The 22812-nt window shown below is 54.6% G+C and overlaps 1 protein-coding gene across 1 annotated transcript; it reads left to right on the top strand.

Annotated features, from left to right (window-relative positions):
- Positions 1-2387: 2387 nt before the first annotated feature.
- Positions 2388-22455, top strand: PLLP (plasmolipin). The gene is made up of 4 exons (XM_045891065.3): positions 2388-2639; positions 17386-17559; positions 19740-19862; positions 21167-22455. The coding sequence occupies exons 1-4, from the start codon at positions 2505-2507 to the stop codon at positions 21281-21283; spliced, it is 549 nt and encodes a 182-aa protein (XP_045747021.1). The 5' UTR covers positions 2388-2504; the 3' UTR covers positions 21284-22455.
- Positions 22456-22812: the final 357 nt, after the last annotated feature.

The following is a 22812-nucleotide window of genomic DNA, read 5'->3' on the forward strand; positions in this document are numbered from 1 at the left end:
CAAGAGTGAAGTTGGTCTGGAAGAAAATGTCAAAGTAAAAAACAATGCAGTGATTGACTCTTGCTTGCTGCCATTTGAAAGGAATGAAAGTGGGATTAACCAAAAAAACAAAATCTAAACCCAAACCAAAACACTCTACTGTTTTAGATGCTGCCTTGGAAACAATCATCTTACTGTTTTCTGTGTCATAATAAAATTAAAGGTTTACCCAAGAGCTTTGTTCTTCTGCACTTGGCCTTGTGTAGTGTATAGGGAGGCTGGTCTCTGGGTTTGCAGCTACCAAGAAGCACGGCTCCTTTCGAGTGCCCACTGCGTGTGGGGTTGGGAGGAGAGTCTCAGGTGCCTACGGGGAAGGGGTTGAACATTTAGGGGTGGGTAAAGGGCTCAGTCATCATCAACCAGTGGTATTTTCTATCAGATATTGGCCATCAGATCTTGTCCCTCTCCTGTTAGAAACCCACCAGGCCTTAGAATAAAATGTTAACCTCTCCCCTCCATTACTGAGTAGGCAGAATAATAACCATCCAAAGATATCAAACCCTATCCCCGGAATCTGTATATTTTACTTTATAAAGAAAAAAGGGTCTTTGCAGATTAAATTAAGGTTCTTCTTTTTTTTCTTAAGATTTTATTTATTTATTAGAGAGAGAGAGAAAGCAGAAGCAGCAGGAGTGGCAGGCTTCTTGCTCAGCAAGGAGCCCAATGCTGGACTCGACCCCAGGACCCTGGCATCATGACCTGAGCCAAAGGCAGACGCTTAACCAACTGAGCCACCCAGGCATCCCTAAATTAAGGTTCTTGAGGTGGGAGGTGAGCCTGGATTGCCTGGGTGGACCTTAATCCAATCACAGGTGTCTTTACAAGAGGGGCCAAGAGACATTTGATCCATACAGAAGAGGAGGAGGCACTGTGATACTTGAGGCAGAGATTAGGGAGATTAGGTCACAGGTCAAGGACTGCCGGCAGCCACCATCAGGAACTGGAAGAGAAACAGATTCTCCTCTAGAGCCTTCAGAGGAAGACCGGCCCTGCTGACACCTTGATTTTGGCTCACTGTAACTGATTTCAGATTTCTGACCACTAGAATACATTTCTGTTTTGTTTTGTTTTTTAAGACACCACGGTCAGTGGCAGCCACAGGAAACTAATAAGATCATCTAAATAGTCCTATGGGACCTGGTCTGCCTACCTGTTGAATCTCCCCCCTTGCTCATGTTGCCCCAGTCCCACCAAGGATCTTTCTGTTCTTCAAACTGTCTAGCTTCCTACAGCCCCAGGGCCTTTGCACTTACTAAGTTCTTCCCAAGGCTGACCCTACTGATGATTCAGCTCTCTGCATAAATGTCACCTCTCCGAGAGGTCTTCTCTGACCAGTTTATCTAAAAATTGCGTCCTGGCCATCTCTGTCACATCTCTCTTTTATTTTAGTCACAGCATTTGTCACTGAGGTGGTTTTTTACTCCCAGTCTAGCACTTATCACTCTCAGTAGAAAGTAGGATCCGAGAAGCGTTGCCTAGCTTGTACCTGCTGTTTCCCCAGGGACTGGGATACGGCCTGACATATGGTAGAGGTTCTGCAAACACTGGTTGATAAATAAACTGTGCAAGCCTTTACGGCCTGAAGGGGTGTGTGTGTGTGTGTGTGTGTGTGTGTGTGTGTGTGTCCGCGCGCGTGCGCGCATGTTTCAGGGTGCAGGTGGAGTAATGAAACCGTAACTCCAACATCATCTCCCACCTTGTGAGTGCCCCCCATGCACGCCCTCGCCACGGTGTGCCAGGAGCTTCTGTGAGGTGAGGTCCTTCATCTCTCCATATTACAGACTTGGAAACTGAGGCTCCATGATCTTCTAAGTTAATGCTTAGTATGTCCAGAAGTGAAGACCACATAAACTGAGTCACGAGCAGCCTCAGCTGATTCAGACCCTCACCTCCCGGGTGCTCGGTCGGTCTCCCGGGACTCCTGAGGAGTCGCTGCACAGAAAAGCGGATCGCGCTGTAAGGAGAAACTTCAGAGAGGCGCCCCAGAGGCCTCCGGGGGAGGCCTCGGAGTACTGCAGCCGCGTTCACCTCGGGCTTGGAAGTGACCGGCTGGCAGGGCGCGGAGCAGCGGTGAACGCCGCGGCGACGCTGAGGAGAGTCCCAGGAGGTGGCTTTGCCTACGAGAGAAAAGCGCGGCTCTCCAGGCTAGTTGTGACGGAGCCATCTCACTGACCTTGGCCTCAGTTTCCCCGTCTGGAAAGTGGACGCGGCCACGAACGGCTGGAGGGGGGGACCCGGCCGGCCGAGAGCGGAGAGTTAAAGGGGCGGGGCCCGCGGAGGGGCGGGGCCGCGGCTCGGCCGCACCTGGCGGCAGGCGGCTCTCCGCCCCGACGCCGCGCGTTGCGCCGGGAGCCGCCGCGGGAGCCGGAGCCCCCGGGGAGGAGCGGCTCGGCAGCCGGCACCCACCGCGGGAGGGGCGGCGGCGGCGGCGGCCGGAGCGACGTCGGGAGGCGAGCGGAACCGCCATGGCCGAGTTCCCGTCGAAAGTGAGCACGCGGACCAGCAGCCCCGCGCAGGGCGCCGGCGCCTCGGTGTCCGCGCTGCGCCCGGACCTGGGCTTCGTGCGCTCCAGCCTCGGTGCGCTCATGCTGCTGCAGCTGGTGAGCGCGCGGGGCCGCGGGGTCGGGGTGGGGGACGGCCGGGCCGGGAGGGCTCGGGGCTGCCTCGTTTGCTCCCAGTACACCCTCACCTGAGGCTCCGCCGCGCCTGCCCCCGGGGCGCCTCCAGGACGTACGCCCCCGAGACCACCCTGGAGCGCTCTCACCTCGAGACGTCCCCGTTGCCGTCCCTGCGAGCACCCGTGTTCAGGGTGCCCACTCTCGCACGCCCCATCATCCCCCGAGGTGGTCACTGGAGACCAGCCCAAGGAGCGCTCACAGACGCACAGTCACGGCGCACAATTCGCTCTCTGAGCCTCTCTGTCTCAGCCTCTGTCTCTCTCTGCCAGGACAATATCCCCAGCCTTCCAGGACACCCAGCCTGAGTGAAGCAAAGTCCACTCGGAGCGGCTCCGCGTGGCCGAGCCCCAGAAAGCCCCTTTTCTAAGCGAGAGGGCGCCTCCGTTCCGGCGCATGCATTTAGGCGCGGCCCTCTGGGCTCCCGCGCAGGGACCGGGCTTTTCTGCCTTCCACTGGGTGCCCCACCGGGTTCCAGCCGGTTTGGCCGGCCCCGCGGGGCTGAGGTACCGCGCCCAGCGCAGGCGGGAGGGGTTTGTGGGAAGCCAGAGACAAGGCTCCGGTGCCTCCCAGACCCTGGTGCAGAAGACCCCAGCAGAGTCGAACCGATCGGAACACCCCTCTCCCCACACACCAGTTTCAGGCCTGGCGGTGTTCGCTTTCTTCCCACAGTACTCTCTGGTGGGTCAGGAAGCTGGGTGGCTGCCCCTGTGGGAGGCTTCCCCCAGGAACTGAGGGCCCAGAGGACTAAGATGGAACTGGAGGTGGGCCAGGATCCATTTTCTTTTAGGGCATCTCCGCCCGCCCCCCTCCTCCCTGATCCTGGCTTGACTGCCAGGCTGGAAGGGTGGGTGGTCTGAGACCCCCCACCGCCCGTGAGCGCCTGCCTCCCCCTGGGTTAGTCGTAGCTCTGGTTTCAGGATTTCACAAATCTCTCTGGGGGTCCCCCCACCCCCACCCTAGCCTCAGACTCTCTTGGAGGAGTTTGTTTAAAATGTAGATTCTTGATCCCCACCCCCGGAAAAAATGTGGAATTGTTACTTGAATCTCAGGAAGTGCAGCCCAGAATCTACATTTGTAATAATCTCCCAGAGTTGTTTTGGAGATTCCCGGGGTGGGTAAGGGGTTCGGTGGGGGCCTGATTTAAATCTGCAGGTAGGTTTGCCCCTGTCCGGAGCGGTGCTGCTGTGCTGGGCTCCAGGACGGTGGGGAAGGCACGGGAGTGGGAAGGGATCCTCAGGCCCTGGGCTGAAAGGGCAGAGGAGAGGGGGTTGAGCTTGAAGTCCAGGGAGGTTCGTGGAGGAGAGGGAGCTTTTGACTTCACTGAACTCTGGCAGAGGAAGGGAAAGGGTGTTCAGGGTTTTGGGGGGGGGTATTGTGTGAGCCAGGGCTTGGGGATGGGCGAGTGGAAAGGAAGTTGGGGGGATCAGGTGGTTGAAGCTGAGGGCGCTAAGTGCCCTGGGGAGAGATGGGGATCTTGTTATTTTGGCAGCCTGGGGGTTTTGCAACAGTGGAGAGACCTTGGCTGGGCTCTGCGGGGGGCGGTGGGGTGGAGCTTAGGCTTAGCTCTTGGTTAATGGGACCTGAGCACTGGCTTTTGCATTTGAACAATGAGAACTGGAGTTGAGAGTAAGGGGGCCCTGCTGTGCCTGCTGGGACCTGCGTAGATCCCTCTGGAGGAGGCTGCTGCTTCTGATTTGGGGGTCCCTGTGGGCCCAGCAGCCCAATCCTGAATATCTGGGTCCCATTGCACAGATATCAACCCCGGGCTCTGCCCAGGGTGTAGGACTTGCCAGAAGGCTTTGCTTGGCACTTAGGTTTCCAGACACTGAGTGAGGTACTGGGTGTGAGTGGGGTGGCCTTCCTTTGCCACTCCCCTGCAGTGCTTTAGGGGCTGGAGGTGGGGGGATGAGGGTCTCCCATCAAAGTTCTGAAGACCTGCCCCTTTTGGTGCCTTAACCATCCTACCTGTGGGAGAAGCTGCTTCCTGAGCTGTTTCTCTGGCCACAGACAGTTCCAGTACACAGCTTCCTGGGTCCATAGGGGGCTTTACCCCAACAGGCACCACCGTCTGCTAGGAAGCCATAAAAACTCTTAGCAGTCAGGTGCGAACTAGGCTCCGGGTTCTTTGGCAAGGGCTTTCTCTGTTCTCCCGATTTTATAGGTGAGGAAACCGAGACTCAGAGGTCAGTTCTTTGCCCAAGATCTGGGATCTAAGCCCTGGGTGGTCTGACTTTTCTGGCCCATGCTCTTAATTACCACACTCAGCTGTGCTCCCACAGGGCATAGCGTGTGGTGCTTTTGAGGGAGTGATAGAGTGGTCATCCCTCCCAACCCCCTAAAGGCCCAGCACCTACTCTCCAAGGGCTCTTGGTCTGAGGGAGGTACCCAGAGGATGAGCTTTCTGCAAAGGGATCAGGGAAGGGTGCATGGAAGAGGCAGTAAATGGGAAGCTGAAAGCTAATTCTTTATTTCCCAAAGGATTTGGTGAAGAGTTCTAGATGTGGTGGGAGGAGGGAGGTGGGGTGGGCAGAAGGCCCCAGCTTCTTGGGAAAGAGATGTGTTCTTTGTCTGGTATTAAATGTGTCCTGAAGAACCAACTTCGGTGTTCACTGATTTATCATCTCCCCCCACACACACCCCATCTGGTTCCAGAAAGAACATTAGATGGAATGTGATATTTAGCTACGTACAACAGGAGTTAAAGTCATATATTTCTAAAAGATGGTGGTGTGTGCATAGGAGGGGGGAAGGATTGACTTAAGGAGAGCCAGAAAGAGATCATTGTACCCGGAATCTATAGCAAGGTTAAGCCCTTCGATTCTTTGTTGAGTTTCCTAGCATCATAGGCAAAAAGGGAAACGATGAATTTATGCAGATAGTATCTAAAAAGCAAGCAGGCAAGTTTGATCTGGAGACAACTCTTTTGGTCATAAAAATCTGGAGGTTTTGATGCTTGTATAAGGTCACATGGGGTAGAGTGGCAGTCAGAATTTGCACTCAGATCCAAAGCCTGGCTCTAGCTATGCTTCCTGTTTTGTTTTGTTGGTAGGGAGTCCAGGTTCTTACGGGTGCTTTGGAGGGGAAAGGGAAGGGAGACTCATCAGGAGCCAGGGCCACTAGGGAAGGCTTCCTGACAGAAGTGGGCTCCGAAGGGTTTAGTTACAAGGAAGGGAGTAGTAAGAAGGAGGTTCCGAACAGATGAACCTCAGAATAGCTTGCCTAAAAGCCCTGCAGTCAGAAGGCAGCCCCGAGGCCACAGGTGTAGGAGCCCATATAAATGGTCTGTGGCACTCGGGCCATCATTGTTTGGCAGCCTCTATCCTTCCTTTTTGCCGGACCTCCTGGGATTGGGGGTGGTCACACAATTCCCATTTTGCAGGTGAATAAACAGATAACAGAAGCTTCACCCACCGCTAGATCACAGTGATTTGTGGGTGATGCAGGAAGTATTGGTGGGAGCACTGGCCTGAAAGCAGAGAGCCTTGGGTTTAAGTCCTGGCTGCCTCTTCCTGGCTATGTGATATTGTACCTTCCCTAATATCCTAGAGCTTCTGTTTCCTTGTTGGTAAAATAGTGATGGTGGGATAGTGAGGAATATGGAAGATGGTGCTGTAAAGGGCTTAGTGCAGCATGTGTTGGAATGGACAGTTGGGATTCACAGAGCCATAGAATCCTAGGGTTCTCTTGCTTGCTCTGCTTGCTCCCAGAGGTCCCTCGAGCTTGCATGTTTCCAGGGTCGGGGAGCTCACTCTCTCTCAAGGCTGCCTGCACCATCCTTGTACATTTGGGAGTATTAGAAAGCTTTTCCTTGCGGTGATCCTGACTCTTTCCCCAGCCTCAGCAAGCGTGTCATTCCTCTCCTGGTGGTGGTTAGGGCAAGGTCTACAAGTCACCTCTGTCCTCCAGGAAGAGACTCCCCTGGAGAGGTTGTTGGGGTCCCCAAGGTATGAGCAGAGCTCAGCCCCATTGGAAGTGCGGTACTGGGGCCTCCCAGGGCATTCCTTAGGCCCTGCAAGCTCCCCGGCCGCCACCTGTGCCCAGAGGAAACCAGTGCTTTGTCTTGTTAGCTCCACCCACACGCCCCACTGGTTGTGGCCAGGAGGGAGTTGAGTGTTTGGAATAAATATGTGAATACATTCTCCTTAAAAAATGAAAACCTTGGGCGCCTGGGTGGCTCAGTTGGTTAAGCGACTGCCTTCGGCTCAGGTCATGATCCTGGAGTCCTGGGATCGAGTCCCACATCGGGCTCCCTGCTCAGCAGGGAGTCTGCTTCTCCCTCTGACCCTCCTCCGTCTCATGCTCTATCTCATTCTCTCTCTCAAATAAATAAATAAAATCTTAAAAAAAAAAAATGAAAACCTTTTACAGATAAGGCCAAAGTTATTCTTGGATGGCTTGTCCCTCTCCCCAAGGGGACCCCTGTTGGGAGTTGCCAGTTCTTTTTCCTGTGCATTGTAAAAAACGGGGATGATTTTATTCCCTCTCCTTTGTTCAGCAAGTGGCTTTTCTTACACCCAAGGCACCTGAGATCTCTTCTGTTACACATATCTGTGTCCCTCCCTGTTAACCATTTCAGGGCATGCCCGACTGTCGCTGTCGTCCCCTTTTGTGTAGCCCTTTCTCTACTGATGGGCCCACTTAAAAAAATGGTTCTATCACTTGAGAAAATTCACAGGCACACAGCAAAACAGTCCAACAATACAAAGGGTGATTGATGCAAGTGTCATCTCTCTCCTCCCTGACCAGTCCCTGACCAGTCCCCCGAGGCAGCCGCCTGCAAGAAGGCAGCATTCCACACTGAGTCTTAAGCATTTTTCTGCACGTGACCCCTGTCCTCACTTAAAAACCACAGATGGGAACACTCTGTGCATGTGCCCCGCTGTGCTTTTCCCTTGACGGTAGGCACTTCGCTGGGTGTTTCTCTCTCTAATCCTTCCTGTTCTGAATTTCGTTAATAGGTAATATATTTACTATGGTTCAGAATAAAATAGGCTGGGAAAGGGCAGGCTGACAAAATCTCTGTCCCTTCCGGTTAGAGTCGCCCCCACCCGTGCCCACCGCTCTGGTTTCCCAGGTTCCATTTTAGACTCTCTCTTTTTTTTTTAAGATTTTATTTATTTTTTTGAAAGAGAGAGACACAGTGAGAGAGGGAACACAGGCAGGGGGAGTGGGAGAGGGAGAAGCAGGCTTCCCGCCGAGCAGGGAGCACCGATGCGGGGCTCGATCCCAGGACCCTGGGATCATGACCTGAGCCGAAGGCAGACGCTTAACAACTGAGCCACCCAGGCGCCCCCCATTTTAGACTCTTAAGGAGAGAAACGCACATGTGGCTGGAGAGTCCCATCTCTCCCCACTTTACCCAAGGGATGCACTCTTTCCATCCACATCCTTCTTTTTTTCTTTTTTTTTTTTTTTAAGATTTTATTTATTTATTTGACAGAGACACAGCAAGAGAGGGAACCCAAGCAGGGGGAGTGGGAGAGGGAGAAGCAGGCTTCCCGCTGAGCAAGGAGCCCGGTGCGGGGCTCGATCCCAGGACCCTGGGATCATGACCTGAGCCGAAGGCAGACGCTTAACGACTGAGCCACCCAGGCGCCCCTCCATCCACATCCTTCTGTACCTGCTCCTTTTTCATGTAAAAATGTGTCTTGGTGGTCTTGTCTCCGTGTATGGAGTGTGGTCACTTCTGTCTTAGGGCTTCGCAGTGTTCCATTGTGTGGTTGCCGTGGGACTTGTGTAGCCCATCCCTTTGTGGACAGACACCTGGGGTTCCCACTCTTGCTGTTGCACACCCTGTTGCAGTGAATGAGCCCACACGAGCCACTGAGCGCATCTGTGCAGTACATTTCCAGAAATGGGACTGCTGGCTCTGGGTGTGTGTGTGTGTGATTTTGGTAGAGCTTGCCAAATGCCCTCCAGACGGGTCACCAGCATGGTGAATCAACACCTGGGTCTGTGCCCCTCCCATTGCTCGGGATAGTAGTGTTTTGTAGTTCCCTTATGAATGAGGTTGGCCTTGGAAAAACACGTTGTTGAAGAGTTGTTTGTATCTCGCTGTCTGTCTGTCCTCTTTCTCCATTCTGCGGCATCCTAAGTCTCTTACCATTTGCTAGGACCGCCAGATGATTGGCAGATATTTTTTTCCTAGTGTTGTTTTTGACTTTGCTCATAGTGTTTTTTTATGCCACACAGACTTCTGTTGTTTTTTAATTTCCCATCAGCATTTTATTTATTTATTTTTAAAGATTTTTTTTATTTATTTATTTGAGAGACAGAGGATGAGAGACAGAGAGCATGAGAGGGAGGAGGGTCAGAGGGAGAAGCAGACTCCACGCTGAGCAGGGAGCCCGATGCAGGACTCGATCCCGGGACTCCAGGATCATGACCTGAGCCGAAGGCAGTCGCTTAACCAACTGAGCCACCCAGGCGCCCCTTATTTATTTTTAAATATTTATTTATTTGTCAGAGAGAAAGAGCATACAAGCTGGGGGAGTGGCAGGCAGAGGGAGAAGCAGGCTCCCCAGTGAGCAAGGAGCCCAATGCTGGGCTCAATCCCAGGACCCTGGGACCATGACCTGAGCCAAAGGCAGATGCTTAACCGACTGAGCCACCCAGGCATTCCTTACTTAGTTATGTATGTATGTATGTATTTTAAAGGTTTTATTTATTTATTTGACAGAGGGAGAGAGAGAGATCACAAGTAGGCAGGCAGAGGGAGAGGGAGAAGCAGGCTCCCCACCGAGCAGGGAGCCCGACACAGGGCTCAATACCAGGACGCCGGGATTATAACCCGAGGCGAAGGCAGACACCCAACTGACTGAGCCACCCAGGCGCCCCCCCCTTATTTATTTTTTAATTGAAACAGTTGACACGCACTGTTACAGTAAATTACGGTACATTTGTACAGTGGCATATCATGCAGTTCGTAAAAAGATAATGACTTACCCCTCCCAGAAGACAGGAAGGCAGCTCTCTATGTAATGATGGACAGTCTCCAGGCTGTATGGTTCAGTGGAAGAGGCAAGGTGCAAAACTGTGTGTGTAGAATACTATCGTGTATGGGAGAAATACAGAGAGACTAAATAGAGACAACACCTGTTTAAAGTGTGTGTGTGCGCGTGTGCAGTCTCTGAAGAGAGACCTAAGAAACCCCTCTTGGTTGCCCCTGGGGAAGAAACTGAGTATTAGGAGAGGAGGGAGACATGCTAAAAACACCCATTTTGTTACCCACCATGTCATACAGATTACGTATTTTATTTTTATTTTTTAATTTTTTAAATTTTTTTAAAGATTTTATTTATTTATTTGAGAGAGAGAGAATGAGAGAGAGCGAGTACATGAGAGGGGGGAGGGTCAGAGGGAGAAGCAGACTCCCTGCCGAGCAGGGAGCCCGACACGGGACTCGATCCAGGGACTCCAGGATCATGACCTGAGCCGAAGGCAGTCGCTTAACCAAACTGAGCCATCCAGACGCCCCCAGATTACGTATTTTAAAAATAAATGATACAACTTATTGAAAAATCTTTCAAATACATGAAAAGACAGAGCAAAAATGTAGTACAGGTAGTTTGTGCTTGTGACAAAAACTGTGAAGGTGGCCCTTGAAGGCCCCTCAGGACCCGTTTGGGGAAGACACCCTCCCATGAACACACGGCAGCAAGCATAGCCTTGAGTTCAATGTTACGGGCTGGGTGACCTTAGGTGGTTTTCTTAACCGGGTGTACATGGAAAGAGGCTGCAGAGCTGTCCACGTATGGTGGATGGTGGATGGTTGCTGCTTCTGTATGTGTGACAGGGTCAGGTGGCGGTCACCCCTTGACCGCCGGTGAGTGGTTGGTGGTGGAATTCAGTGAGGCCCAGGCCCTGATTTCCTGCTCATCAGTGGTCTCGGGGAGCCAGAGGGGTGCTGCCCTGGTCCCCATGGCCACTGGGAACCTGCCTGGTGGGCAGGGAGGGGTGAGCTGGTTTTCTTGGCAGCCCAGTGAGCTCGGCCCTGGATATTAACAGGCCCTTTGCTGTTGGTCTGGGTTGGCCTGTCCTGTTTGCCCAAGAGGGAGAGGCCAGGGTGGCACCCCAGGAGCTCACACATGGGGACAGTCAGGACAAGGAGACAAGGGCTAAAGGTTAGGCAGGACTCAGCATATGAGCTGCTGGGCAACTGACCTGGGCCTGTACTAGGCTGTTCCAGCTTTAATTTGGGGGTGGGGGTGGGCAGACAGGTCATCTGCTGCCCTCTGTGAGGTTAGCCAGATGAGGTCACCTGTCCCTCCTTGAAGTTGAGATGGGGCAGGGTTTGCTCAAGGTCACCCTCGTCATGACTGCCAGGATCAGAACTAGAGCCGGTGTCTGAAGAAGGAAGTCCAGGGAGTAAGGAAGAGCTTCACTTCCGGCTCCCCCATCACCCTGTTCCCAGGGTGGACGCCAGACCTCCCAAGTTTGATGAAGTTCCATGTGCGTCAACAGCCAGATCTTTCTGGAGGGCCAACCCCACTGCCCCTCCCTGGGGGTTGCTAAGAACAGAAGCTTCTGTCATCCCCTCTGCCCAGGGGTTGGAGGTCTGCCCTGGCCCTTCTCTGCTCAGGTCCTCAGGAGAGTGTCCCCACCTCCTGTAATGTGGAGACCCTTCCACAGGGAAACCCTTCCTCCCCTCTGGGCAGCTCCATCCCCCCGGGCCACAGTGCAGGGATTGGGAACTGGCATGGGGATATGCAGGAGGCAGTCTGAGCTTAATGTTGGGAAGATTTTTCTAAAACTCTGAAAGTCACCACGGTAGCAGTGGGCCCCTCCACATGCAGCGTGCCCACATGCACCGGAGGTCCTCGCTAGGGGGGCTCTGGGGGCTGCTGGGGTAGGTGTGCAGAAATCGCTTCCATCTCTAGGGCTTAAAAACCGCAGTTCCGAGACTCAAGACTGAGGAATAGCAAGTAATGTGACAGGCCGCATTTGGAAAGCCAGCAGGTGAACCAGGCCCTGAGCCAGCATTTCCATCCTCACCACCTTCTCTGCAACAGCCCAGGCCGGGAGGTGCGTGCGTGCGTGTGTGCGGGGGCGGGGGGACTTGGCTGCGGGCTCCCTGCTTCACCCCCAGGGTCTGTAAGGGCGCCGGGCACACAGCGGGCCCTCAGGAGACTTTGTTCAATGACCAAATGATGGCTTTGCAGTGAAAGGGAGGCTGAGAGGCGTGAAACCTGTGGCCGCCGGTGGTGGAGCTGGGAGGCGGCCCCCAGGACTCCTGAGTGCCCGGGGTTTACAGTGCGGGGATTCCAGGGAGCCTTCCCTCTGTCCCCCCCTCCCCAGCCCGCCGCCTCTGCACAGGGAGGGGGTGGTGTATGGATTTGTTGTGGCCAGTTCAGGCGCCCCGGAGCCTCTGTCCCCTGCGCCTTTGTCTCCTCTGACACAATGGGTGGCTTTTTGTCCCCATAAAGTCCCTTTCACTGTCAGGAGAAGGGCCAGGGCGGGGGTGGAGGCTGGGCCTGGCCAGGCCAAGTTCAGAGTGTCCTCAGCTGCCCAGATGTGTCCCTGTGAGGGGGAACCCCAGAAGGGTTCATGTCGCCCCTGGGCCTCAGTTTCCTGGAAAGTGCAGTGGGGAGAAGGGAGTTCTGGAGGCTTTTGGATGGGCCCCATCCTCACATTGTCTCCGCAACCTTTGGGTTCATTGCCAACATTTAAAAAGCTGAAGATTTCACATACAAATTCAGATTTCTAGTGTCTCTTGGAAAATTGGAAGTCTTGGTTACCCCAGGCATCATTCCCCTCCCCCCCGCCCCCATGCCAGCAGGCTGCTCTCAGCTCTGCAGTCCCCCCCCGCCCCGGCCCTCCTTGGCCATTTCTGTGACCTGCCTGCCTTGCTGAGTTTGAGTCCCCAGTGTCAGCCTCCAGGCTCTGAGGTGCTGCCCCTCCTGGAGGCTCCCCACTCTGGGAGGTTCGCCCCCCCACCCATCTCCCTCCCCAGAGCCCAGCAGCCCTCATACCACACCTGACCACTTACAGCTATTGACTTTTTCTTCACGGCATTTTACTTGCAGTGACATGCCTGTGAGGTGACCAGGATGGGTGTACCTGCCCACCCCTCTCACATGTCAGATGAAGAAACAGACCAGAAAGTTTGGGAGACTCTCCCAAGGTCACACAGCAAATCCACAAGGGTCTGACCCAGCCCAGGAAGTGGAGAGGGATTAGAAGAGTGACTGTCTTTGGGCGGGAGAAGACTTAGCTTAGTGCTGGGGCTGGTGGAGTCCCTCCCGTACCAGGGGGAGAGGGTTCTGGGCCCCCCTGGGGAAGGTGTGCAATTGAGGAGTGTCAGGCCCAGATTGAAGGGAGGCTTGGAGAGCGCTAAGTGAAACCTCCCTGCTCGCATTGTACTGAGGGGAAGACTGAGGTCTGAGGATGAGGGCTTCTCCCCAGAGCCCCTCAGCCTGTGAGGAACAGAGGGAGTGCCCTTCCAGGAGGCGGTCTTGGGCTGGGTTGGTCCCAGCGGGGCTGCCCTTCTGGGGCCTCCCTTCAGATAAGCCTGGCTGCCTTATCTGAAAGACAGGTGGGGCCCACAATGGCATGGGGCCTTTAGCTGCCAGGCACCGAGCCTGGTGCTTAAGTTTAGATAATATTCTTTATCTCAATGAGGCCTCGTACCCCTAGGAACTGCGCACAGAATTACTGCTACCACCTTAGGAACGTGGGCAGAGAATGGATTGGAAAACCCACATTCCAGCCTCTCAGGTTGATAATGACAGTAGAATGCGTTTATCTAAGTCCCTTAGGTATATTACCTTTTTTTTTTTAAGTTTTTTTTAAGATTTTTTATTTGTCAGAGAGAGAGCGTGCGCATAAGCAGAGGGAGGGCAGTGGCAGAGGGAGAAACAGGTTCCTTGCTGAGCAAGGAGCCTGATGTGGGACTCGATCCCAGGACCCTGGGATCATGACCTGAGCTGAAGGCAGCCACTTAACCAACTGAGCCACCCAGGCGTCCCTGTATATTACTTTCATCTCAGAACTACCCCCTGAGGTAGGCACATTTTGAAGATGAGGACACTAAAGCACAGAGAGGTTCAGCGACTTGGCCCAGGTCACGTAGCTGGTAAGTTGGCAGGGCCAGAGCCTGACCCAGGGAGTTAGTGGGCCAGCCTTCCATCAAAACTGATGGCGGGATCACAGTCAGATCAGGACATCCATCTGCTGTCAAAGAGTAGCTAAGATGTATTGGTTTCCCGGGGCTGCTATAACGAAAACACCATAAACTGGGAGGCTTCAGACTCTACGTAGAAAGTTACTGTCTCACAGTCCTGGAGGCTAGAAGTTCACAAGATGTTGGCATAGTTGGTTTCTTCTGGAGGCTCTGAAGGAGAATCCGTTCTGTGCCTCTCTCCTGGCCTCAGTCCTTGCTGTTCCGGCTGCTCACAGGTCGCCTTCCCAGTGAGATCCTTCTTGGCCTCTTACCTGAAATTGCAAATGACCCCACTGCCTGTCTCTTCTCAGCTGCATTTTTCCCATAGCACTTACCCGGTGGCTCGCTTGCATTCACCAATGCATTGGGCTTTTATCTGGGTCCCCTCAGTAGAGAGGGAACAATGGGAGAGCAGGGCTGTTTGTCTGTTTGGCTCACAAGGCAGTACGTGTCCGGTAGATACTTGTTGAATGAATGATCCCAGAGAGGGGCATCTGAGCTGCAAGGCGACTGTCCTGGACCGAGGAGCCTGGGCCAGGCCCTGGAGACAGGTGGCCTTCTTCTGCTCTCCACCCTCGGCTACCTCCTGCTGTCCCCCTCTCTCTGGAAAGTGGGGTTTACTCTTTTTTTTTTTTTTTAAGATTTTATTTATTTATTTGAGAGAGCGAGAATGAGAGAGAGAGAGAGCACATGAGAGGGGGGAGGGTCAGAGGGAGAAGCAGACTCCCTGCTGAGCAGGGAGCCCGATGCGGGACTCGATCCCGGGACTCCAGGATCATGACCTGAGCCGAAGGCAGTTGCTTAACCAACTGAGCTACCCAGGCACCCCAAGTGGGGTTTACTCTTGCACAGTGGACCACAGGACAAGTCCTCTGGCCCCTTCTTCTGGCTAGAGGACGGGTCCACAGCCGGAGGGAGAGGAGGCCGCTCAGGCTAGCCGAGGGGTCAGTGTATGTGGGACCGCCCTGTCCTGAGCGGGGTCTCCCTGGGGCCCTAGGCTGGGGTGCTCCGTTCAGATTCTTGGGGCTGGGGGAGAGTGGACGGGAAAAACCAGTCTATCTGGTTCCGAGGGGATGAGTGGACCTTTCCTTGTTTGAGGGCAGAAACCGAGGCAGCTCCCGGGGCACAGGGCCAGGTTGGCAAAGCCAGGAGGAACCCCAGAAATTCCTGCTGCTTATCTGGCGGCTTCATCTCTCAGAGGCTGCACTTGCTGATCTGGAGACCCGGGGCTGGGCTGGAGGGCAGGGCAGAGCCAGGAGACAGCTTCAGGTGTCCTCTCGCCTTTCACACATCACTAAGTAACTCTCACTAGTCTGGGTTCAAATCCTGCCCTGCTCTTTCCCCCCCGGTTGACCTTGGGTGGCTACAGCCACATTTCCCTCTGAGCTTGTGTTTGGAAAATGGGGAAAATACATAGTACCAACCGATGAGGGGGTCATGGGGAAACCGTGAACCTCATGGCTTACCTGAGGCCTGGCACAGAGCCGGAGGGCGTTCAGTGGTTGTTGTGGCCAGATCTAGGAGTAATCATAACGATAATTGATTGGTAGGTGCACATTAGGGTGAACCCAAATTGGTCTTCTCTTGATTTTCAGTTCAGTGCCTTTTCTAACTTCCCTTTCTGGTGGTTGGAACAGGCAGCACGTTGGCTTGGAGGCTTATAAGGACTCTGACTGAAGTGGAAAGATGACTGTTTGTCCCTGATGAGTCCAGTTCTCACCTGGGAGGGTCCTGGAAAGTGCTGAGTTGGGGGGGTGGTTCTCCTTCAGAGCAGTGGCCTCACCCAGCTCTGGGGGCTCTTGGCCCCCCTGATATGTCTGTCTCGGGCAGGGTGTCCTGAGGATGAGTGGTAAAAGGTGGGGGTCCTGGGCTGAGACACCCCGGCTCTGGGTCCTCACCGGCTCTGCCCCCGGCTTGTGTTCCTGCAGGCACAGGGCCCTGCCACCTGTCCCTCCTTCCTCGCCTGCAAAGTGGGCCGCACGGGCCGCTGCCAGGCCGTCTCTGGTGGGTGGCGGGGAGCGCAAAGGGGGCAGCCCTGAGACCGGCGGGGAGCCATGTGGGTGGCATCCCTGCTGGAGAGAAGGAGTGGATGCCTTTCTCACCCCAACCCCCCCACCATGGGCTGAGACCTTTCCCTGGGTGGAGGGGGGCAGGGCCAGCAGCACGTCCACCGATTTCACACCTGCTTCCTGTGCAGGGCAGGTTTCTGACCTCCATTTCACGGATAAGGAAACTGAGGCTCGTTAGCTCTGTGCACATATGTACTGAGCAGGTAATATGGGCACCGCTGGGCCCTGGAGATACAGCAGTGACCAAGCTCGGATTCCTCCCGGGACCTGTGTTTTGGCGGGGAGACTGGAATTGCCCCCGGGGAGCTGCACAGAGAGGGAAAGGTGCTTGCCCAGGGTCCCACAGCATGGGCAGGATTGAAGCCCAGCTGTTGGCTCCCAGGCCTGGGGCTCCACCTCCCACTTCACAGTGGGAAGAAAGCCAACCACACCCTTCCCAGGCCTCTTGTGCAGGAGGGGCAGGAGGAGGAGAAAGGAATGTTTTCCTAGGGATTTCTGGACTCCTGGCCCACCTGGCTAAGATCATTCCTGCCCTGACTGCGCACATGTAGGGGGATGGGTACGGAAACATCCCTTTGATCCTTGGCAGGGGCACTGGGGCGGGCATGTGCAGCAGGTGCCTGGTGCTGGCCGTGCTCCAGGGTGAGCACCAGCTCTCCAGGGGCCGGTATAGGAGCTTTCGGCCAGGGGAGTTTTTGTCTCCAGAACCGGCAGCCAGAGATGGATCTGGCTCCTGAGCCTCTTCTCTGTGATCCGTCTGCTGGTTGGCTCATTTTCTGGCTGTGGCAGGGTCCCCTGGAGCCTTGCTGCCACAATGCCTGGATGCCATCCAAGGAAGAAGAGGCACAGTTGTCTTTGTGCTTCTTTATCAGCAAAGGAGCCTTTCTCCAAAGCCCCCCGCTAGACCATCCCTGCCTCAGCAGCCAGCGCTGAATCATGCCTAGCTCCAGAGATTCCAAAGCATGCCTTTATGGAGAAGGGAGGATGCCCCAGCCTCGGGGATCTTGGGCAGCAAGGAAAGGGGTGAAAGCCGTGGAGGAGGCCAGGATGGCTCCATGGGAGGTGTACTGGCCGCCTGGATGCAGCTGTGGATGAGACAGTCACTGTCCTGCCCTCAGGGAACTCAAAAGTCAGGGGAAGGAAACAGAATCCTGGTCCTGGGTGGTGGGTGCCGGGGGGGGGGGGGCAGGCAGGCACAAAAGAAGGTTCTAGAACCCAGACTGGAGGAGCAGGAAAGGTGTCCCATAGCGTGCAACATTTCAGCTGAGACCCGAAAGGAAGAGTTACCAGGCAAGGGCTTGGTATACAGTGGTATGCAGTAGGAGCCAAATAAATATTTCTTGACTAAAGGAGAAGTGTGTCCTGCAGAGGGAGCCCCGTGGCCTCCAGCCAGAGTGGTGGGGGCTCTGGGGACTCTGGCCCTGTCTTATCCCTCCAGGTGCTGGGGCTGCTGGTGTGGGCCCTGATTGCCGACACCCCATACCACCTGTACCCGGCCTACGGCTGGGTCATGTTTGTGGCTGTCTTCCTCTGGCTGGTGACAATCGTCTTCTTCATCCTCTACCTGTTTCAGCTGCACATGAAAATGTACATGGTGCCCTGGCCGCTGGTGGTGAGTCCCAGTGGGAGCACGGTGTGTGTGTTGGGGTGGGGGGGCATTGCTTCCAGGCTGACCCCTCTGCCTCTGGGAGCAGCTGTGACAGAGCCACCTTCCCTACATGAGAAGTGGCTGGTGGGGGTTGGCTCTCAGCCAGCTGCAGAGCTGAGTGGGGGAGGGAGGATCGATGGCCACAAATTAGGGAGGACACAGGCTTGGCTTTCTTCAGGGAAGGGAGTAGAAGTGAGGGGCTCTCTTTTTTTTTTCTTTCTTAGATTTTATTTATTTATTTGAGAGAGAGAGCACAAGCAGAGCGAGCAGCAGGCAGAGGGAGAAGCAGGCTCCCTGCTGAGCAGGCAACCCGATGCTGGACTTGATCCCAGGACCCTGGGATCACAACCTGAGCCAAAGGCAGACGCTTAACCACTGAGCCACCCAGGCGCCCCATGATGGGCTCTTAAATGGAGAACCCGCTGCATTTGGAATCTTGAAAGTGTTTTTCTGGTTTGGGGGGCAGTTGGGATTTGAACCTGTGTTGCAGGAGTTCTGTCAGACTCTAGCAGCCCTGAGCCTGGGGGCTGGGCTGAGCTATCAGGAATTACCCAGGATGAGGCCCCGACAGCCCAGGAGAGGGTAGCCTCTCCGCTTTGTCCAGGTCAGTCTCCTCGGCACACAGAGCTGAGAGTGGCCATAGGAAGTACCCCGGCCAGATAACAGAAAGCTTGCTGGGCTTTTTTCTCTGACCCGGAAAACTCCTGCAGCTGGGGTCTGAGGCTTTTCAGTGAGCAGTGAGGCAAGAGAGGCACATGATTGTAAGGCAAGCAAGGCCGAGACTAGGCGGCATTGTTTGGAATTCAATGACTGTTTAAACTGAGGAAACGTGAGTCATCCTCAAGACAGAACGGGTTTGTTAGATCTTGACATCACTGGCAGGAGCCAGGCAGTGTTTGTGGTGGGCGCTGGGCTTGGAGGGAAGATCCTGGGATGAGGAGGGGATGGCCGGACTTCCTGGCTAGGTCCAGCCCTGGCCCCATGTCCTAGGAGCTTTGAAGAAAGAAATCTCCCAAGATGGCGGGGACCTCAGTGTCTCTGAGCACAGATCTGGGGCTCCGGCCACAGCTGTTGTTGGAAGGAGGCTCCTTTCCTGGGCCAAGATAGCAGGGCAGTGTCTCTTAGACTCCTGGGCTTATTAGCAGATGAAGCTTGACTGCATCTAGAGATGACTGGATTGGGTTTGTCAAATTGGCATTTTCTGGGATGGGGGCTACAAGCCCCCTATGGGGCCTGGGCAAGGTGAGTGAGTGAAATAGGTCAAGAAGGGGTTCTGGAGAACCTGTACCCGCCTCTCCATAGGGAACCACCTCTGCCCGGCTCCTACTCTCAGTGGGAGTGGGCCCCTTGGTGCCAAATCTTAATATTTTAAGATTGAAAGTTTTATAGGAGATCGTCAGCTTTTCATTTGAAATCTCATTTTAGAATGTTGGCAATTTTTTTTTTTTTTTAATCTATATAGGTTGAACCAAATGTGCCTGAGGTCCACCAGTTTGCAGTCTCTGCTAAGACTGTTTACTGGCTCCAGGGGCCAAGCGGTTGGGGAAATGGGACTCGGGCCTGAATGTCAGCTGAGGGTCCTTTCTGCCAGAGTGGCCCAGAATTCTGCTGGGTCCTCACCCTGGCATTTGATGTGGCGGCCTTGAGCCTAGGATGTGGCCCAAAGGCAGACACAGATTGCTCCCCCTGGAGGCAGAGAGGGATGGGAGGTCTTCCCAGGGCCAGCCTCAGGACCAAGACCTACAGTGCCAAGGGGGTCAAGCTTGCATGGAAGAGCGTGGCCCTGGAATTCTTTAGCTGGTGCTCTCAGAGATGGCCTTGGCTTTGTCTCCTACCATTGGGAATGGGGTTTTGCCTTGTGGGGCTGTCACCGCCCCTGACCAGATCACTTCAGGCCTTCTCATCATTTCCCCTCCCCTCTCAGCCCTACGTGTGTTTACGCTCCCCGCTCAGATGGCCTCCGGGTTGACCCCATGTGGATTGCCATCCCGAGGAGTGTAGTATCCGTCCCCATCCTTGAGCCCCAGCCCCTGTTCTGGATACTAAAGGGGTGTGCCAGGTATGTGTGGGGGAACCAAGAGGTTCCACACTTAATGTAAGAGTCTGCTGTCTTAAGCCTGTTCTCCTCTCCCCCTACCCTCCAGTTAATGATATTCAACGTGGGCGCCACTGTTCTCTACATCACGGCCTTCATCACCTGCTCTGCTGCCGTCGAGCTGACGTCACTGAAGGGCACCCGGCCCTATAACCAGCGTGCGGCGGCCTCTGTGAGTATGGTTCCCCGGGGGCGCTCTTGGCAGTGATGGGGGCAGGGAATGGGTCAAACCAAGTCTGTGCCCCTGGACTTCTACCACTCTCTGGTCCGAGGCCAGCACCTGCCACCCCCGAGGGACCTCCTTCTCGGGGGCTTCAGGGACACTGAGCTTTGTCTTCCATAATTAGCAGTAAACCTCAAGGAACCGGAACACTTGGGAAATACTTTTGACGGTAAATGGAAGTTTTGGGTTCATTGTTGAACTTTGCTGGCAAGCAGGTGCTCCATACTGACTTAGAGTCCCGTGCCCCCTTGGAGAATCTGTTAAAAACTGCCCACCGTTCTTGAAAAGGGTGCATGCAGACCTTTTGGTTGAAACCATTTGGGGGGATTTATAGCTCTCAGGAAGCCCAAACTTGGGCTCCATCCACATCAAGCAGCCAGCGGCAGACCAGTAACCCTCGTCCACACCTGTCACGCCTCAGTCCATGGGCCCTGCACAGACATTTCCTCACAGGACCCCCTGATTTCCACAGTGAGGGGACAGGAACTACCAGTCCTGTCCCCTCTGGACAGACAAGGAAACTGAGGCTCAGAGAGGTGAACACACCAAGGCGCAGTCCAGGGTAGGGCAGGAGCGAGACCAGGGCGTGGGTTTCCTCAGTTTCAGAATGTGGCTGCAGGGCATCTTTGAACTGATTCCAGAAAATTCCTTGGGTACCTTTTGAACGTTGTCTTTTTATAATTTTTTTTTTTTAAAGATTTTATTTATTTATTTGACAGAGAGAGAGATAGCGAGAGCAGGAACAGAAGCAGGGGGAGTGGGAGAGGGAGAAGCAGGCTTCCCGTGGAGCAGGGAGCCCGATGTGGGACTCGATCCCAGGACCCTGGGACCATGACCTGAGCCGAAGGCAGACGCTTAACGACTGAGCCACCCAGGCGCCCTGAACGTTGTCTTTTTAAAACTAAGTCCCTGATGTGTGTCTGGGAGTTCCTACACCTCGGTCACTCTCAGCACATTGTCCAATAGCCCGTGTCAGTCTGATCTACCTTGCCTGCGTGGTTAGTCATGGTTTCCCCCACAAGAATGTAACGTCGGCACCCCCACAAATACGTGGGAAATGAGTGTGTGGCTAATTGGAGTTGGCGTGGCTACCAGAGCGGCTTGTTCTAGTTAACTGGGGGGCGCTACTCCGGGTGTGTGTGTGTGCCTGTCTGAGGCTGTCTGGGGCTCGTATCTGTTCCCCCTGTGGCCCCCCCCACCCCGCCCAGGGCCACGCTGCACACTGACTCAGCTCTGGTGTCTTCCTCTTCCAGTTCTTTTCGTGTTTAGTGATGATTGCCTACGGAGTGAGCGCTTTCTTCAGCTTCCAGGCCTGGCGGGGAGTGGGCAGCAATGCAGCCACCAGTCAGATGGCTGGGGGCTACGCCTAGACCGCCCGTGCCATGGCCCACCTTGGGGCTGAAGGCTGCAGCCGGGTCCCAGCGTGGGGCGGCCCGTGAGCCCGAGGCCTGAGCCCTCTGTGGAGTCGGCCTGGAAGGGACTACACTTGTTCTGCTCGTCAGACTCGGGCTCACCCAGCACTCCTAAGGAATCAGGATCCATCCTCTGGTTTGGCCCAAGTCAGCACGCACAGGGGCTGGAAGGAGGCCAGTGGCTGAGACCGTCTGCCCATCGTCCGTATTTAGTGGAAGGTGACGGGGGATACGGGGCTGTCAGTGTCTCTGCTTTGTCTTTTGACTTCAGTGTCCCAGGCTGGGGCCCAGGCTTCTCACCAACACTAAGTGCACTAACAAGGACTCCAGACCTGCAGCCCCCGACCCTCCGTAGAATAAGCCTAACAAGCTACATGTATTTATCTTAGTCTTTGTTCTGGGACTGCAGAGCAAGTTTTCGAAACCGGTCTGATTCCTTAAAACACAATTTGTTTCTTCGTAAGTAGGCTCCATGCCCCGCGTGGAGCCCAGTGCAGGGCTTGAACTCAGGACTCTGAGACCTTTGTGGAAAGAGTGTTATGGTATCTGACGGCATGGTCTTCCTTTCCTGCATTCCAAATGTGCGAGTGATTTCAAACAGTCGGTTGGAAGCAACTTCTCAGTGATGAAATACCCAGCCGGCCTTCCTCCCTCTCCCCAGCCCTTGTTTGTAATACTCCCCTGGGGAAAAGCTAACCATGCTGACTGCTTCCCTGACCCTGCTGATGAGGCACGGGGGCCATGGAGGAGGGAGAGGGAACCGGGACCTTGCCTGGTGAGTTGTCCTGTGCTTGGTGGTGACTTTGTTTTTTTGTTTTGTTTTTTTTTTTTTTACAAAAATAAAGATGGAAGAACTTATTTGGAAAAGGTGTTGGGTAATCCTGGTTGTAGATGCTTATAAATTCTGGGAAGGTGCAGGTAAGGATGGCAGTGACAGGGGTTCCAGATGCCTGTGGAGGGCAAGTCCGGTTCTGGAGTCGCTCAGCAGCACCCGTGACGTCCTTGACCGGAGGCGGCCTGACCCACTTCCTGCCTGCCCTGCCGGGGACGGCCCTGCCTAATGCCGTGTGTCCCGACAGGTTGAACAGCGCCTTTTACTCTCACAAGGGTCTCCGTTGAATACTAAATCATGACTCTAGCTTTAGGCTCATTAGGTCATCTTGCTGGACTCAAGATTGCCCTCCTGTCAGCTCCCTGGAAGGTTTTGTGCAATTCAGGGAGCATGTCATCAAAGCCAATGGCCACGCTTGATTCGGGAAGCTGGCGCAGACCACAGCGAGGGGCAGTCCTCCTGACTGAGCTCGTGCTTCTGCTGCCACCAAGTCACATGCTTTGAATCATCAGCTGAAGGCATTTTTGGGCACCTCTGGGTCCTTTTTGGACAACCCGGGGACAATCAGAATGTAAATACAGCGGTCTCCCGATTCACATTCTGACGTTCTGCGGTTTCTGTGACTTGTGGCCAACGGTGGTTGGGAAGCAGATGA

Source organism: Mirounga angustirostris, unplaced genomic scaffold, assembly GCF_029215605.1.
Source record: "Mirounga angustirostris isolate CCGP_5_RB_7025 unplaced genomic scaffold, mMirAng1.0.hap1 SCAF_16, whole genome shotgun sequence".
NCBI lineage: Eukaryota > Metazoa > Chordata > Mammalia > Carnivora > Phocidae > Mirounga > Mirounga angustirostris.